This window comes from Conger conger, chromosome 9, assembly GCF_963514075.1.
Source record: "Conger conger chromosome 9, fConCon1.1, whole genome shotgun sequence".
NCBI classification, from domain to species: domain Eukaryota; kingdom Metazoa; phylum Chordata; class Actinopteri; order Anguilliformes; family Congridae; genus Conger; species Conger conger.
The window spans coordinates 32,901,317-32,921,040 of NC_083768.1; the positions used below are offsets into that span (position 1 = coordinate 32,901,317).

Genomic DNA, 19,724 nt, shown 5'->3' on the forward strand with positions numbered 1-19,724 from the left:
TTGTCCCAAGCATTACGGAGCGCATTGCATGTTACAATTCTTATGAACATATAAACACAACAACAGCAACAAAAATATCACTGAATAACTATATATTGTTGTTTGTAACAATATTAGCATGGTGGATATGCATGGGTATTAAAGGAGACTGGGCTTGGGACTGGGGCAGTTGGAATAGCCAGGGCAGGAGGGAAGGTGAAGGCTGGGTCTCGTGAAGTACTGGTATTGTTCCGATTTTGCCAAGGACTTCACAGACCCCTTCGGAAGTACATCTGCAGCCTACCTGGGAGGAAGCCCTGGAAAATACCCCGGTCTGGGAAGAACCTTCGTTTATTTTTTGCTAAACGGCCCCTTTGATTTCTCCAGTTTTCCCCGACCCTTGCCCTGGGGGGGGGGGGGGGGGGGGGGCGCTATCACCGATACACCGAAAAAAAAAAAACAGAAAAAATACTTTTTACTGTCATTCAGACATCCGCTATCTCCTGTGTTGGTTTCTAGCTGTGCCCACTCTCTGCACCTCAGGATCCACCCTCAGGCACCACAATATGTATTTACTGTACATTCATATAATTTAAGGTAACATGGGTGTAAATATTGTATAATATAATAATTGTGGAAACTGCTCTATTATTTAAGTACTTAGCTGGGCAACTACATAATATGGGCAAGTTAACAACAACAACAACAACAACAATATATTAAAGGAAAATAAAGGAACATATACCAAGATGTCTGAATGACAGTAAGTTAGACCTATGTCAATAAACAATTGGCAGTGAAATAAGAACAACAATAATACATTTTACGTCTAAACCTTCACGAATCAAACGTGTATACAAATTGTCAGTACTATTAATGACGGTGATATTTTAAAACCGTAATGTGATAGCATGTTAATGTAGCTGGCTACGACGTTGAGAAACAGACATGCAGAGACATTATCCCATTTACCTGTAATTTTCCCACATAAAAAACGAACAATTGGAACATTCAAAATAACAATAATACATCGGGAATACCTCAACAACATAAATATAATTCGAGGACCTATTAATAGTAAAATAATTATCTAGATAGACTTACCAAAAGGAGCCCATGATTCGCGCCAGGCGATTTCGAATAGTTAAGGAATCCGCGCTGTAAGGACGTCATTCGTTTTTCTCGGAACAGCGCCGCGATATCAACGTGCGGCCAAGAATATGTCGCATCCGAAGTGAAAAGAACTTCCGTTGAGAATGAATGGGAAAAGTTGAGGAAAATTACGCAAGGAGGTCCGGGTTCAAATCCCGGTCGGCCATCCCGATCGGCCATTCTGTGTGGAGTTTGCATGTTCTCCCCGTTTTTGTGTGGGTTTCCTCTGGGTACTCCGGTTTCCTCCCACAGTCCAAAGACAGGTTAGGCTAATTGGAGAGCCTAAATTGCCCATAGGTATGAGTGTGTGAGTGAATGGTGTGTGTGCCCTGTGATGGATTGGTGACCTGTCCAGGTTGTATTCCTGCCTTTAGCCCAATGTATACTGGGATAGGCTCCAGCCCCCCTGTGACCCTGTTCAGGATAAGCGGGTTCAGATAATGGATGGATGGAGTCTGACTGAGAAATGAAGTCAAGATTTCTGAAAACTGTCTATTGAATGCATTTTTTGTCAAAGCAAGGAAAAAAAATATTCACACATAGAGTGCTGTGCTAACTATGTGAAGAGTTCTGAAAATGTAAACTCGGTATCAAAAATGCTTTTTAGCAAAAAACTGTAATTAGTGTAATTCTCTCCTGTAGAATGAGCATGCTCCACTGGTGTGCATTCTGAGTCAGAATGAAAAGAGGATGGGAATTGTAGTTCTTTAGAATTCATGGCAGATGTTACAGAAGTGGAATGCGCCTACAGATGTGGTGGAGCATAGAGTGGATGAAAGTTGGCCACATGGTCTCATCAACATCACACCATATGTCCTCTTTTGTTATACATTGGCAAAATGGGGGACTAACAATGATGTTTAAAAAAGCACAATGAAACATGAAAAAGTATGATCTCTCACAGGGCAAGACAATGGCTGGACAAACAAAACATGAATATGGACTTTCCTGCTGAACAACAAGAAAAGCCACCACTTTAGTCTATCTGTGAAATGCTTCCCCCATTCGCCACACTGGCAGGCTACTCGCTGTCAGCATAAAGTTAGGTCCAGTCCCCAGAAAGTTACTGCGTGGGGGGCCTGCAGGTATGGCAGCGGAGCCCAGATCTGCAGATGCCTCAATTACCTGCTGCTCTTCAGGCCTGCCTCTTTGGCTGGGTGCCAATCGCTCTGATGCCTGGAGGGCAGCAGCTGGTGGCACGCCACCCCCTCCTCCTGGGGGGGACAGAGTATCCGCACAGACCCAGCTGTGTGCACAGATGGTCCTTAAGTTACAGGAGCCATGCGCCTGTCTCCCGTCACTAAAGATATCCTCTAAGCAAAGGCTCCACGGCAGGAGCTTAATGTCACTGAGCGCTGATGCATCTTAAGGAAGTGTGTAAATGACTTAGTGCAGCAGTGTATACAATAAATCCTCAAATTGTGTCCGGGATTCTATTTGAAGCCGGCCTCGGATAATATCCGGAGGCGTGGCTGATTTGGACAAATAAAGGCCGGCCCCCAAATATAAGCCGGGGTAATATTGCCTACCAGTAGGGCTATCAGTCCATGAGCACTAGAAGACATTGTTTCGATTTAACTCAATTAAATAAAAGAGCTCTTCTTAATATTTTATACTGCTGGTTGGTTTAATACTGTTGCCATTGAAAAGTCGTTGTCCTACACCATGGGTCTCCAACACGTTGCTCTCAAGCTACCAGTTGCTTTCCGCCCCCTTCTAAGTAGCTTGCCAAAGGCTGAAGCAGTATACATTTAAACACAATTGTTGCCGCGAGGCATTCCAGCCTACGAATTTAATAAAAAAATAAATCAGGCAAAATTAAAAATTAACTCAATTTAGGCTACTTGGCTACGCAATAAGGTTTCCATGTATTTACAGCACAGCGCACGTTCAATGAATGAATGAAAGCGGCTTCCTTGGCTCGCAATAAACAGACGGGTGGAAATCCCGACTCTCTTTCAACTACATAAAACTTAACAGTGAACCATCAAATACCCCCCAGATTTCAGTGCCCATCAGTCCCAACATTTAGCAATAGAATCAAACAGTCCAAAAGTAAATTAAATCCCAAACCAAAGCGAAAATCTTTTCATAGCCTACCGGTATGCTGCTCCAAACGAAACGCATGTCTCACAATAAAACGCACTTGAGGAAAAAAAGATCCTTAACTTGCTGTTATCTACGCTAATTTGTTATTGTTCATGAAGGCGTGTCTGGCAAGTTGTTATTTTATGGATTCTGGACTTGCCTGTGATTTATTGTGTTTCAGAATATTTGCAATAAACTAAGTCTGTTAAGACTGACACTATGACTTACCAAACGGTGTTTCCTGATTAGCCTACACTAATTGATTTCTGAATGGTTACAGGAAGTGTTGAACAGTGTTGGCCCACTTTAAGTGTAACCTTTTACTTTATTTCTAAAAATAAAATTCGACAACAGAAGCCTAATAAGAAATAAAGGCCTGTCTCGAATACAAGCCTGCCCCAAATAAAGGCCTGTGCTTTGTGCAGCCTAAGTAAATAAAAGACCCCGGACACAATTTGAGGATTTACGGTACTGAAATAAACTAACCACATTTTACTACCTTAAACACATACTTCTGTGCGGTAAAAATCATATTTTGTGCTGTGTGAGATATTTGGTGCTTATGGCACGGCTCAACTACAGTCATGTCAGCAATCGCCATCAGACAACGGATGCGGGAACGAATCCATTGTAATTAATGACATTTATTTTTACATTTTACAATGACAGTGACAGTGGCTCCACTGTAGCCCTTGCGTCACGTTCGATGGCATCGTCAAAGTTAGACAATCACCAAAGTTTATTTCTCGATGGTTGAGATGTGCGTTCATTCCCGTATAGTGAATTGATTTTAGTGAGAAATATAGTTTTGCTTTTTATTTAAGTTCATGAGTTATACAAATTATTTAGTGGGTCGCTATTCACGTCGGCTATGTACACATATTACAGGTGTCGTGAAGGTGCACAACTACCTCTAACACATTTGTTCCCCGCCAAAAGATGAAGTACAAATGGATGATAAGTGCCTTATTATTGAGGTAAAGGATAACATTTTCTGTATGACCTGACCGATTGTCTGCACATTGACAAATTTGCTGACGTTCGATGGCTGCAGTGGAGCCGTTTAAGTGGCACTTATTTGTGGGAGCCCCATGAAAAATATTAGAGGCCTCTTGGATCAAATATATCACTTTTATGTATTCTAATGTTAGTACACCAGTTCAATATTTTCAAGAATAATTATTTTGGTTTTTCGTCAATGTCCACCTTTTCATGGATTTGTCCATATTTTACTGAAGGTATTTTAATAATTGGCATGCATTATAAATGTATGTGTTATATTTAAAAATTGGATTTCATGTACTGTATTAACATTTTGAGCTCATAATAGTGTATTTCTTAAAATTATAACTGTATTACCAATTATACAGTTGTGTCTAAGACTGTGATGTCTTAGTGTCTTGTGTCAGACTTTGCTGTGATTCCTGTAGTTTATCCCACTCTGCTGACTCCTGTAGTTTCTCATACTGTGTTGGGACTCCTCCTGTAGTTTCTCACACTGTGCTGTGACTCCTGTAGTTTCTCCCACTGTGACTGCAGTAGTTTCTCACATTGTGACTCCTGTAGTTTCTCACACTGTGACTCCTGTAGTTTCTCACACTGTGCTGTGACTCCAGTAGTTTCTCACACTGTGCTGTGACTCCTGTAGTTTGTCACTCTGTGTAGTGACTCATATAGGTTTTCACACTGTGACTCCTGTAGTTTCTCATATTGTGTTGTGACTTCCGTAGCTTCACACAGAACTGCTAGAATTTGCAAACCAACTCTTTCTTTCTGGTCATTTCCGGTGCTCCAGTTTTCTTTCTATAGTGAACCAGGCTTCCACTGATTCAAACCGTGGTCACTGGGAAACCTACGGGTGATTGGAATGCTGTAGGCCAATGACAGTGCCCCAATTTGAAGTCAAAATTGTCACTTACTAGGCATTAGCCAAGCAAATTAACTACCTCCTGTCAGGTTATATTCTTTCTTTGGAATCCTCACAGTTGAATAAAGGTTCAGGTGGAGTATTTCAGAATTATGGCTTCTTGCTGCCCACTCACCTAATGTCCCTGTTTCTGAGACTTCATCATCTTTCCTCTGCATCAATGAAGACATCGGACAATACAGCAGAATGTGTACTATCAAAGTGTTTGTACGTTTGCTATAATTTTTGATGATAATTGTTGGAAATAAGGTTTGCCATTGATGTAAGGATGTACTTATTCAAACAAATTAACCCATGATTGACTTCATTGCGGCTCACTGGCTGAAATGATCTAAATCCACTGCATCAATTGATCAATTTATGTCTGTGCTGAATGAAGGCAGGCGTGGAGTAACATTATTAAAAGATCACCCAACAAAACATCATCATATGTGAAACTTTTCCCATGAATCACCATGAAGTGTAACAATGAACTAATTCCACAGCCCAGAGACACAGAGAGAAGGTCTACTGAGTCAACCAGCCTTTTATTTCATTTAATCTCTTTCATTTTATTTCATTTCATTTCATCTCATTTTTAGCTGCACAACACAATGGCCCTTTGCTGGAGTGCGCCATCTGAGTTAAAATGCTCTTTCTGCTTTGAAAGGGTGTGTGTCCAGATTAGAGTTCTAATTGCAGCGGTCTGTGTCACAGCAGTAGGCGTTGATATAGGGGCTCCCCTGCAGCAGGCGACAGTCATACTTGCTGATGCACCGTCGGAAGCTGGAATCTGGTTGCAGAGACAGAGGAAGACATAGAGTTTACCTGATGATACCACTGGTGCATTGCAGTTATCTACCACTTCATATTACACTACTGATATTAACACCTGCTCTTATCCACAGTGACTTACTTGTGCAGGTTTTCTGTTGTTACATCGTATCCGATTTATAGAGCTGGATATTTTCTGAAGCAAGTCAGGTGAAGAACCTGCCTCAAGGGTACAGTGGCAGGGTCCTACCAGAGAATCAAACCTGCTGCCTTTTAAGCCCCGTCCCTAACACTACCCTGCCACTACACTTTGTAGAACAGCAGAAATAGGCATATTAGTATAGTTTGTATAGTTCACTGGGAATGGTGTACTAACTGGGGCATGAGAAGGTATGTGATAAGTTTGTGGTTCTTCATAATTATGATATTTTTAAAAGATTTACCAACAAAATCTAATTCAGGCCCACACCTACAGTAAGATAGGTCTTTGCTGAACAAAGACCCACAGTTTTACAATGGTGACCTTGTGTGCAGAGAACTCAAAAAGTGACATTGCATGAAACCAATGAACAGAAGCAGCTGTGTGTGCTGGTGGGAGTGACCGAGGGTGGGACTCACAGGGCGCGATTGTGAAGGAGGCGCTGACGCATGCGTCCTTGCCGTATCCACATTCCTCCACTGTGGTGGTGCAACGAGTGCTACCCTTAGGGGGAACACAGTGGTTGCACTTCAGGGCTTCCCCTACAGGACCATCAGTTGCCAGACGTTAGCCTCCTTTACCAGGACAATGGCAATGAACACTGACACTTTGGACTGACTGTTCACTCTGTCACAAGATTATTCAGCAAAGAAGCAGAGAAACATGCCAACATCTTAAATGTATACATTATGTCTTAACATTATTTTTTATCTGCACTTTTAAATCCACCCAAGACCTGAACAGACTGTACTTTTCACACCTTTTCACATAGTGCCATATTTAAATTGTGTGCAACATTTGACAGGTCATTAGAGTGGACTGCAGAGATTGCAAATGTTCCACAGTCCACATGGAAATACAACCCCTCAAAATGACCTTAAAAACAACACCTGCACTGAGACTTAAACATGCTGTCACCAAGGTTAAAACTACAAAAAGGTGATAAGGTATGCAGTGGTGGCTGGCCAATAGCCGCCACATACTTCCAGCCAGCTAGGAGAAGAAAGAACAACAACAGAAGAAAGAGTCCTTCCATCAGTACACTATTTCAATATTTTGCAATATTACGTTCTCTAACGTCCCTTTATTATGTTGAAGGTAACTGGGTGAATTTTTAAATTCTGGTTCGGAAAGGTAATTTATTTAATGTTTAAATATTTATTCATTTAAGCCATTTCTGTTTCTCCTATTTTTTGTGTCGCTACCCTTTAAAAAATGCTGAATCGAAATGTATTTATCCCTTTGTGCATTTTACAATATCCTCCATATCTGACCTCCAAAGCCTCATCCCATCTAGGGTAATTTTAATTTATTGATCTTTTTATTTTGTCCAAGAAATGAATCCCCCATACTCCCAATACCAAGATCAAGCAGGCTAATTGGGACAGGTTTATTATTTTCTTGTTTTTTTCTATTAAGTTTTTTTTATTTTATATATATATATATATATATATATATATATATATATAATGCTGAAAGCTTTACATATTGACATTGCTTTCCTTTATAGTTTTAGATGTTTGAGTACAGGTGTGTGCCTGCATGTGTGCGTGCACAAATGTGTGTGGTATGAAAACTGAAATGAGTCGACTCACCGCATGTTAAAATCAGCAGCAGAGTGAGGGAGAAAACCAAAACCTTCATTTCTCTCTATCTGAAGTGAATAGAAAACATTGCAATGTATTTTGTTTCAAATGATGTCACTCAGCTATCTGCCATATCAAAAACAGTAATATATGAATACATCAATATATCCAATAAATTTAAAAAGACCTAAATATCAACTGTATTTTTTGTGGGGATATGATGAAACAATGTTACATTTATTTTGGTATTGGCCACACACAAAAGTACGGTAGAGCAAGCTTTCATTGACCATATTATTATTATTATTGTTATCATTGTTGTTGTTATGATTATATTAAAGTTCATAAATTATCTGCATGTAGAGCTGGAATGTAAAAAAGAAATAAACCTTACCTGTCTGGTATCACACTCCTGTTAGTTTCCACACCTTTCTTCTCTTTCCCTTCTCTTCTTCTTTTATAGCCTATATTGCCTGTGCCCCTCCTCTTTCTGTCTTCTTTATCTCTTGGCTCTGGATTGGGGGAAAGTCTCGGATTGAGAAAGATATTTTGTTCTCTCCCTCTCTTTTGTTACTTGCTCATCCTTTCCCAGCATGGGTGCAGAATTTGAAACTGTGTAATTTCCTGTTGTACTGTGGAAATATTATGTTGAAATGTAATGCACTATATACCTGTATGGTAATATGCACCTAATATGCACTCATATCAAAAGCCATATTAATGTGTTAATCAATAAAGACAATGTGATTGGTAAACATGCCTCACAGCAAGGAGGTCCTGGGTTCAAATCCCGGTCGGCCTCTCTGTGTGGAGTTTGCATGTTCTCCCCGTGTTTGCGTGGGTTTCCTCCGGGTACTCCGGTTTCCTCCCACAGTCCAAAGACATGCACGTTAGGCTGATTGGAGAGTCTAAATTGCCCGTAGGTATGAGTGTGTGAGTGAATGGTGTGTGTGCCCTGTGATAGACTGGCGACCTGTCCAGGGTGTATTCCTGCCTTTCGCCCAATGTATGCTAGGATAGGCTCCAGCCCCCTGCGACCCTGATCAGGATAAGCGGGTTCAGATAATGGATGGATGGATGTAATGCACTATATACCTGTATGGTAATATGCACCTAATATGCACTCATATCAAAAGCCATATTAATGTGTTAATCAATAGAGACAATGTGATTGGTAACCATGCCTCACAGCAAGGAGGTCCTGGGTTCAAATCCCGGTCGGCCTCTCTGTGTGGAGTTTGCATGTTCTCCCCGTGTTTGCGTGGGTTTCCTCCGGGTACTCCGGTTTCCTCCAACAGTCCAAAGACATGCAGGTTAGGCTGACTGGAGAGTCTCAATTGCACATAGGTATGAGTGTGTGACTGAATGGTGTGTGTGCCCTGCGATGGACTGGCGACCTGCCTTTCGCCCAATGTATGCTGCGACCCTGTTCAGGATAAGCAGGTTAAAATAAAGGATGGATGGATGGATGGATTGGTAACCAGAAATTTGAAATCAATATATTTTCTTATGATTGGTAATATGTAGGCGGCACGGATGGTGCAGTGGTTAGCACTGCTGCCTCACAGCAAGGAGGTCCTGGGTTCGAATCCCCGTCGGCCGGGGGCCTCTCTGTGTGGAGTTTGCATGTTCTCCCCGTGTCTGCGTGGGTTTCCTCCGGGTACTCCGGTTTCCTCCCACAGTCCAAAGACATGCAGGTTAGGTTGATTGGAGAGTCTAAATTGCCCGTAGGTATGAGTGTGTGAGTGAATGGTGTGTGTGCCCTGCGATGGACTGGCGACCTGTCCAGGGTGTATTCCTGCCTTTCGCCCAATGTATGCTGGGATAGGCTCCAGCCCCCCTGTGACCCTGTTCAGGATAAGCGGGTTAAGATAATGGATGGATGGATGGTAATATGTACCTAAATCAAGATAAATGTGATAATAAGGACATAGACAATATATATCAAAAAATTAGAATATCATGGAAAAGCTCATTTTTATTTCTGTAATTTAATTCAAAAAGTGAAACTTTCATATATTCTAGATTCATTACATAAAGTGAAATATTTCAAGCCTTTGTTTGTTTTAATCTTGATGATTACGGCTTACAGCTCATGAAAATCAAAAATCCAGTATCTCAGAATATTAGTATATTACACCAATATACCAATCAAAGAAAGGATTTATAGTACAGAAATGTCTACCTTCTGAAAAGTATGTTCATTTATGCACTCAATACTTGGTCTGGACTCCTTTCGCACAAATTACTGCATCAATGCAGCATGGCATGCAGGCAATCCTGTGGCACTGCTGAGGTGTTATGGAAGCCCAGGTTGCTTTGATAGCAGCCTTCAGCTGAACTGTATTGTTGGGTCTGGTGTCTTTCATCTTCCTCTTGAAAATACCCCATCGATTCTCTATGGGGTTCAGGTCAGGCGAGTTGGCTGGCCAATCAAGCACAGTAATACCATGGTCAGCAAACCAGTTACTCGTAGTCTTGGAACTATGGGCAGGTGCCAAGTCCTGCTGGAAAAGGAAATCAGCATCTGCATAAAGCTTGTCAGCAGACGGAAGCATGAAGTGCTCTAAAATCTCCTGGTAGATGGCTGTGTTGACTCTGGACTTGATAAAACACAGTGGTCCAACACCAGCAGATGGCATCCCAAATCATCACTGACTGTGCAACTTGGATTCTGTGCATCTCCACTCTTCCTCCAGACTCTGGGACCTTGATTTCCAAAAGAAATGCAAAATTTACTTTAATCTGAAAAGAGGACTTTGGACCACTGAGCAACAGTCCCACACTGACTCCAGCCTCAGTCAACTCCTTGTGAAGCTCCCCCAAGTTCTTTGATCCGCTTTGCTTGACAATCCTCTCAAGGCTGCAGTCATCCCTGTTGCTTGTGTACCTTTTCCTACCACACTTTTCCCTTCCAGTCAACTTTCCATGAATATGCTTTGATTCAGCACTCTGTATCAAAGTCTTCAGCAGTCTTCCCCATGATTGCCCGACCGAGTGCATAAATTAACATACTTTTCAGAAGGTCGATATTTCTGTATTATAAATCCTTTTTTTGATTGGTCTTATGTAATATTCTAATATTTTGAGATACTGGATTACGGCTGTAAGCTGTAATCATCAAGTTTAAAACAACAAAGGCTTGAAATATTTTACTTTATGTGTAATGAATCTAGAATATATGAAGGTTTCACTTTTTGAATTAAATTACAGAAAAAAAAAACTTTTCCACGATATTCACATTTTTTGAGATAGACCTGTAGATGTATGGAAGTATACTGTCACACACAGTCACTCACTGTCTGTATGCACTTAATAGGATCACTAGCAGTGGTATGCACTAACAAGGGCTGTGGGTAGTTTTGGCCTTTCCAAACTCTCCAAGCAGTTATGGAGTTAATAAACATATTTTCTCCACAATGTTTTATCCAAACTATGAAAGTAGGCTACCTGCCAAAAGGAGGGATTGTGGGGAGTTTCCAAGTGTCTGTAACCTCAATGGTTTCACAATACTGGCCCAATTGGTGCCAACCAATCAGAATTGATTATCAGGTATTGGGAAACCATTGCGGTGGGAGGAAAAGAGACATCTGTTGGGAGCAAAACACGAAATTCACTAGTCTCGTCGTTCCGCCGTTCTCGGACCAATATACATGAAAAATCTTTTTGGTAATGCAAACGCACTATTCCAAATATTAGCATTTTATAAACAAATTATAGGTCTTTTTGTGCGCTTCTACATACTTTTTAAAGCGTTTTACAGTTTCTCACCCAATTAGAACATGTCCTACTTTTAAACAGGCTAGACCTTTTCATAAAATCGGGTTTTCATGTGCTACGGTTGTTATTAAAATTAATATTTTGAGAACGAGGCCCTGTCGAAAATGAATGGTGCCTCACGGAACATACAGTTTATACATTGCCAGAGCCATATGGAGCCAAAATAACAGAACGGAAGTGATGTCACTCCAACAAAGAACTTAACAGCTCTGCTGCGTCCTGACGTCCAGGAATGTGAATAGCAGGCTGTGTTTTATGTGTCATTTACCTTGTGTGTAATTCAAAGCCATACTTTGCTATCTCGATAGGCTACAACCAAATGAGACCTGGTCTATATCATGGTTTTCTCGTTGCTTTTAACATTACATCCTTGTCCAGCTTCACAAGCAAATATCAACCCCTGCTGAAAAAGACACCTTGAGCTAGGTTTTGGAACAGCTGGTTGACCAGTTAGACCAGCTCCATAGGCTAATCCCGGAATCCCCATGTGTCCGATCTCAAGACCATGTACTGTCGCTTGTATAACGTTACATCCCTTTCCAGCTTCGCAAGCCAATATCAACCCCTGCTGAAAAAGACACCTTGACCTAGGTTTTGAAACAGCTGGTTGACCAGCTCCATAGGCTATTCCCAGAATCCCAATGTGTCCGATCACAACACCATGTACTGTAACAGTTTTATGTTCTTGGCTATTGTCGGTTGCTCATACGTCAGTTATCGCGAGTGTTCGCATTGGTAAACAATTATTTACCACCAACCAACATCTCTGACAACACACAGCATTGTGGAGAGTGGGTGAATCCTCATTACTGATCTTGAGGTCGGGGGTTCCCCACTCAGGGCTATCAACGTGTACGGCCCCACCAGCGTGGCCGAGAGGGTCTCCCTTTTCACTAAACTCTCACCACTACTACACCGTAGGGGGAGATTTCAACTGTGCATTAAGAGATGAGGACCGCAGCAAACCAAGGCCGGATCGCTCCAGCACCTTGCTGTGGTCCCTCATAGAGGGATTTCTCCCTCTGTGACGCCAGGGGCGCCTCTCCTCCCCAACACGCGTTTGTTCCTCTGGCTCCTCCCCAGGCCTGAGGGTGCACAGCTATTCCATCAAGGTGGTGCACTTCTCAGACCACCACATGGTAACCATGTCCCTGGTGTGGGAGAAATCTATAACCGTGGGTAAGGGGCTCTGGCGAATGAACATCAGCCATCTCCAAGATCCCCAGGTGCGACTCTCCTTCTCGAGAAGATACCTGGAGTGGGTGAGTCTGAAACATCTCTTTGACTCCCCGGTGGAGTGGTGGGAGATGGTGAAGGAGCGAGTGCGGGGCTACTTCCGGGCAGTCGGGCGGAGGAAGGTGAAGGAAACGAGGGCAGTTTTTGATTGTCACTAAGCCTCCTCCAGTCCGAGGCCTGGATGTTAGCAGCAGAATTGCGCAAGCTCGGCAGAGCCTCACCACCCCCTACCGGGAAGAGCAGAAGAAACAGACCTTCTGCTCCAAACTCCAGGGTCTCGAGGATGATGAGAAATGCACACGGTTCTTCTTCCAAAGGGCACGGACCAAGACAAATAACATCTTGTCTCTCTATAACAACAGAGGTGTGGTGATGTTTGAAGAGGTTGAGGTCCGGGAGGTGGCCAGGGAGTTCTATGAGGGCTTTTATAGCGAGAGGCCCTCAGATGGGAGTTTCTGTTATGCCAGGGGGAACCAAAAGCAGACTGGGGTGAAGAAAAAATTGTGGATTTAATAGGTTGAACCCCAGAACTACCGTAAACACCCAAATAGTGGGGCACGCAGACAAGGGAGTGACTGGGCTAGTAAACATTCAGACTCAGACATCACAGGGGAAGATGAGTGCAAAGACTAATGACTATAAACAGAACACCAGACATGAATATGAAAAATAATAAATAACAAGAATAACAAATATAAATAATGATAAACTTTGTTAAAAACAGAACACAGGAACATAACAGTTTCCAAGTGTCTGTAAGCACAATGGTTTCACAATACTGGCCCAATTGGTGCCAACCAATCAGAATCAACCTATCCTTATCAGGTATTGGGAAACCATTGTGAAAATAACAAAGTTACAGAAGCTAAACACGGTGGAAGTGGCAGTTTTTTTTCTCACTGAAAGTATTTTCTGTTTTTTTTTTATGAAAAACTATAAGGCATTTGGTTAGCTGATCCCTTGTCATGATACGAACACTGACATTACCTCGATTCATGTAGTCTGGATTCCCAAAACACAGAGAAGGTTAGGTCCAACAAAATAAGGAACTTTAGTTCCTTTAGTTCATCGCTAAAGCAATGACATTTTAAAATAGGTTAGAGATAATGCTTTCAAACAGTGTATCCTGCTACCATAGAGAGATTGAAAATTGCACCGTGAATGCAAAAAACCCTCACCAGCCATGAAAAAAAACAAAAAAACAAAAAAAACACAGACATGAGCGCAAAGAAGAAAAAAAATTAAGCCTAAGGCGGGAAACAATGCATGCAAATGGTGAGCTTATTGACAATAACAGAACTAAAAATACAATTTGTACTCCTGTTATGTCCCTCAGGTGTCTCGGGGTAGGAGGGAGTGCGTAACATTTTGATGGGTGTTGAGCGTGTTCAGTGAAAATGATGAGGGCCAGACACGAATTAACGTGAAAAACGGTGTAAGTGCAAATGCTATTTACAAAAGTATACTGTACAAACATATATAGGTCACATGGCCAAGGGATACAGCTGCCAAATGAATGAAATAAACTAAACAAAACCAAGCTAGAAATAAAGATAGGCTGACTGACTTATCCAGCAACAAACAAAAGCCTATCTGACTACTCTCACATAACAAATTACGTAGTTGGCAACCACCCCTTTCCTGATGTGTCTAATACACAAATTCCACCTACATGTAGCAATGGTGTATGGACACGGACACAGACACGGACACAGACACAGACACAGACACAGACACAGACACAGACACAGACACAGACACAGACACAGACACAAGCGATGCACAAGAGATATACGAGCTGTAGCAAACAAACAGCTTTTATCTTGAGGAAGGATGTGATTGGTAGAGGCGGGACCTGGATAATGATGATTGACAGGTGGGACAGCGAATGGAATAATGATTGGCCCCCTGCAGTGTAAAAACGGAGGGAAAACAGAGGAAACACAAGACAACAACGTGGAACATAACAACTCCAAATGTTTGCTTTCAATTTATTTATTTTTCCCTTCAACATTACTTCTTTGGTTTCCATGTCTTATATTTTGCAAACAAATCTTGTCGTTTTGCTTGATTTTAATGGCACAAATGTCCATATGTTTCTGCAATGGCAGTGATTAAATGCATTAAGTGATTCAGAACACCTGCATTTCACTCACCTCATTCACAGAAACAGCTGTGTTGCTGTCTAGGGCCAGCCGTGTGTAGGTGTAGAGCCCTACGATGGTCACCACGGCTCAAATCCGCCATTTGGCAAACCATGACATAAATAATGGAAACTATTTCCTTGTAGAATTGTCCCATAATCATGTTTGTTGTGTCATTAGATCTCCAGCTCCATTTCACTATGGATAGGAAATCCTTTCTGCCATCATTTTACTTAATAGTTATCTCAAATACAATTAATGTATTTGGCTTTGTTCCCCACTGTTCACTCTGAACAATATGGGATATGCAATTTGTTTTAAGTACATTGTTTTTAATGGCTGTTATTGTAACTCTGTAAATGTTTTTTAAATGTTTTAATTTTATTGTTTCAAATTGTTAAAATTAGGGATATGTTACGGCCCCCTGCTCTGTGCTACTTATTCTGGCGTTACTTCACAGGTGCCTTGTTGGCGGAGTACCAGGTCATTTGCGCAATTGGGAGCACCTGTGACCAGATGTTAAAATGTGCCTGACTCTTGTCTGAAGGAGGGAACTCTCTTCCCACGTACCTGTTGGTTCTTTTAGGGTTTGCATCAGACAACATTGCTTCAGCATTCTTTTCACACATCCACTCACTCACACTACTGATGCAACTGACTTTCACACTACACATTTTTGTTAACTGGTTATTTCAAATAAATTTGACCTTGTTTTTTAAATGCGTCAGTGTGCGTATCCCTCTTTGTCACGGCCAATGAGCCAGGTCATGACAGATAATGAAGTACATAATTTAATATCTTCTAATCCTGACAAACTTTACATTCAAATTAATAATATCAAGACAACTTGTCTACTATCCATGCACACAGATACAGACAATTGCCAAAATATCCACTCACTGAGAACTTTATTAGGAACACCTGTACACCCACTTAGTCATGCGATTACCTAATCGTGGCAGCAGTGCAATGCATAAAATCATGCAGATATGGGTCAGGAGCTCCAGTTCATGTTCATATCAACCAATAGTGATTTTGACTGTGGCATGATTGTTGGTGCCAGGTACGAGTATTTCTGTAACTGCTGATCTCCTGAGATTTTCATCCACAACAGTCTCTTGAGTTTACTCAGAATGGTGCGAAAAACAAACAAACATTCAGTGATCGGCAGTTCTGCAGACGGAAATGGCTTGAGGATGAGTGAGGTAATGGAGAAGGGCCAGACTGGTCTAAGCTGACAGGAAGGTGACAGTAATGCAAATAACTGCACATAACATCAGTGAACAGATCTCTGCACACACAATGCGTCAAACCTCTAAGTGGATAGACTACAGCAGCAGAAGACCTAATACGTCTAATAAATACCTAATAAAGTGAGTGTATATTGTCAAATAGAAGATGCAAAATATGTAACTGAGGTGAAGGGTATAGCTTATTAAAGTACAGAACCGTATAAACATATTTACACTTACACAATGAGGCAACATAAAAGTAGTACAGTAGTATGTATGTGAAAATAGCAGTGTATAACAATATGAGGAAAGTTCTACATTAGATGTAGAACTGACATTACATCACTACTGACATTAGATCAATTATTGCAATTTATTACATACACAAAAAAAGATTACAATGTTATATACAGTGCCATCTGTAATGTTTAGGACAAAGACATTTTTTTATTTGGCTCTGTTCCAAAATTTTAGATTTGTAATCAAAAATGCATATTCTCAGCAAATATTGAAGGGCATGTTTACAGACTTTGGTTTCACCATATTGAAATTACAGTGTGTTTTATATATAGTAACAATAAACATCATATTTTTCTAGGCTTTTTCTTGCCTTTGGTTTGTATTATTGTCATTAAACATGAGGGCCAGAGTTACATTTTACATTTACATTTTAGTCATTTGGCAGACGCTTTTAATCCAAAGCGATTTACAAGTGCATAGGTTCTACCATAAGTCAAAGCATCACATCCAGAACTAGCAAAATACACATGAAATGCTGTTCTAAACATAGTTTCATCATAAGTGCATTTTTTTTTAATACTGTAATTTGTCTAATTCCCCTGTGTATTTATACCTGTCCTTTTCAGTTGCACCTTGCTAGTTTGTCTTGTCCTGTTTTTTGAGTCTCAAGCCCTTTATTCCTTCCCCCTGTTCTAGCCCCCTTATTCCTGAGCCTTGTTTTCCCAAGCTTTGTTTTCCAGAGCCCTTGCGGCATTCTGCCTTGTTTCCTGGATTCTCGTTTATGACCGTATTAATTAAATCGTATGAATTAAACCTGCCATTTTTTCCTGCACCTCTGTCTGCTTTTGGTTCCTCTGTTCCCCCCGACGTAACACTCTGTCCAGCTTGCATTTCGATCTTAAAGACCATACTGAAATGTTTTTAAAGTAAAATCGGCTCCAGATCAAAATCCCATTACATGGCCGTTTTACTGAAAACAGCTGCTTGTGTAAACTATGTAGACAATGAAAATGCGCAAGGCTTTTCAAGCCAACCCGAAGAAGTTTGTTTTAACGTTACTGTACCTTATGCTCGTGGTTGTCTAGCTTGCATAGCTTTTCAAGATCAACTATTTGAAATACAAGCCAATATCACTACAACTTGGCAGTCAACAAAATAAGAAAATATGCACCTCTGTTATGCTGATTAAACAGTGACATGAACATTTGTTATACTGAGTCTGAAACACAAGTTACATTAACCCAACAGTGAACAGTGGTGGGATCAGCTCCGGTGCTGGTAAACTGACTTACCTTTCCGTATGAGTTTTCAAATGTCTGTTGAAATTTAACGTGGTTGCTCCTGCATCTTTTATTTTAATTCTCCACATTTTGCTAGTTGCAATCATTTTGTTTGGCTCGATGAGCCTGATTTATTTAAACTCAAAGGCCACAACATGCGGAACTGTAATCTTAGCGAGCTATGCTATAGAAATACAGCGTAGGGTGTTGCTATGGTTGTCATTAAAAGGCGTACGATGCGGCACGTAAAATGACATTGGGTGTGTTTTAACTAAGGAATATCCTTCATATAAATAATAGAAAAATAATCATTGGCTATGACATTATTCATGATGCCATTTGGCAGACTCTTATTGTTCATGAGCCCGTATTGACGAGTCCGAGTCATGTATATAGTATGTCTCGTCGTCTGAGCTTTTAAATCGTCTGCGCTTTTAAATCCACCAAAGACCTGAACATACTATACTTTTCACACCTTTTCACACAGTGCCACATTAAAATTGTGTGCAACATTTGACAGGTCATTAGAGTGACTGCAGAGATTGCAAATGTTCCACTTGGAAACATAACCCCTCAAAATGACCTGAAAAACAACACCTGCACTGAGACTTAAAGACCCTGTCACCAAGGTTAAAACTACGAATGGGTGATAAGGTATGCAGTGGCAGCTGGCCAACAGCTGCCACATACTTCCAGCTGGGTAGGAGACAAGGAAATAACAACAGAAGAAAGAGTCCTTCCATCAGGACACTATTTTAATATTTGCCGATATTACGTTCTCTCATGTCCCTTTATTATGCTGAAGATGACTGGGTGAATTTTTTAATTCTGTTGTGTTCTTTTGGTTCTGAAAGGTAATTTATTTCATGTTTAAATATTTATTTATTTTAGCCATTTCGGTTTCTCCTATTTTTTGTGTCGTTACCCTATAAAAAATGCTGAATTGAAATGTATGCATCCCTTGTTTATTACAATATCCTCCATATCTGCCAAGCCTCTCCCCATCTCAGGTAATTTTAATTAATTTATCTCTTCAGTTTGTCCAAGAAATGAATTCATGCTCCCAAGACCAACATCAAGTAGTCTAATTGGGACAGGTTTACTATTTTCTTGTTTTACATTATTGTATTATTATAGTGTATTAAGCCTCCAAGGTTAAGGTTGTTTTGTAAAATATAGATGTATTTAAACATTGACATTGCTTTGTCTTTCCTTATCATTTTAGAGATTTGAGGTACAGGTGTGTCCCTCCACCACGTTAAGGTGGCGATTCCTTTGTGCGTCCCGGTGATCCTGGGAGCTAGGTTGTCGGGGGCACTGTTAGCCCCCAGTAGGGTCTCCCAAGGCAAATTGGTCCCGGGGGAGGGGCCGGACTAAGAGCGATTCAAAGACTCCCATGACACGGCCACACAAAGACCCAGTTACCTCGCCCGGAAAAGGGAAACCGGGGCCCCCTGCTGGAGCCAGACCCGGGAGGGGAGCTCGTCGGCGAGCGTCTGGTGGCCGGGCCTTATCCCATGGGGCCCGGCCGGGCACAGCCCGAACTGGTCACGTGGGGTCGCCGCCCTGTGGGCTCACCACCTGCAGGGGTCGGCATCGGAGTCGGGTGCTTTGCCCAACGGGCAGTAGGCAAAGGCGGGGATCCGGGCGTGCTGATCCTCGGCGTCGTAGACTGGTTCTGGGGACGTGGAACGTCACCTCTCTGGTGGGGAAGGAACCGGAGCTAGTGCGGGAGGCGGAGCGGTACCAACTAGATATAGTTGGGCTCACCTCCACGCACAGTACTGGTTCCGGAACCAAACTCCTGGAGAGGGGCTGGACTCTGTTCTTTTCTGGAGTTGCTCAAGGTGAGAGGCGCCGGGCGGGTGTGGGGATACTCACAAGCCACCGGCTGAGCGCCACTGTGTTGGAGTTCCACCCGGGGAACGAGAGGGTCGCTTCTCTGCGACTACGTGTCGCTGGGGGGAAGGCTCTGACTGTCATTTGTGCGTATGCACCAAATGGCAGTTCAGAGTATCCGGCCTTCTTGGAGTCACTGGGTGGCATCCTGGAAAGGGTGCCACCCGGAGACTCCATAGTTCTGCTGGGCGACTTCAACGCTCACGTGGGCAATGACGGAGAAACCTGG

The 19,724-nt window shown here is 41.8% G+C and overlaps 1 protein-coding gene across 1 annotated transcript; it reads right to left on the reverse strand.

Annotated features, from left to right (window-relative positions):
* Positions 1-5,654: 5,654 nt before the first annotated feature.
* LOC133137898 (cytotoxin 10-like) lies at positions 5,655-8,165 on the reverse strand. The gene is made up of 4 exons (XM_061256305.1): positions 8,079-8,165; positions 7,694-7,752; positions 6,518-6,640; positions 5,655-5,918 (listed from the first exon to the last, which is right to left on the reverse strand). The coding sequence occupies exons 2-4, from the start codon at positions 7,740-7,742 to the stop codon at positions 5,818-5,820; spliced, it is 273 nt and encodes a 90-aa protein (XP_061112289.1). The 5' UTR covers positions 7,743-7,752; positions 8,079-8,165; the 3' UTR covers positions 5,655-5,817.
* Positions 8,166-19,724: the final 11,559 nt, after the last annotated feature.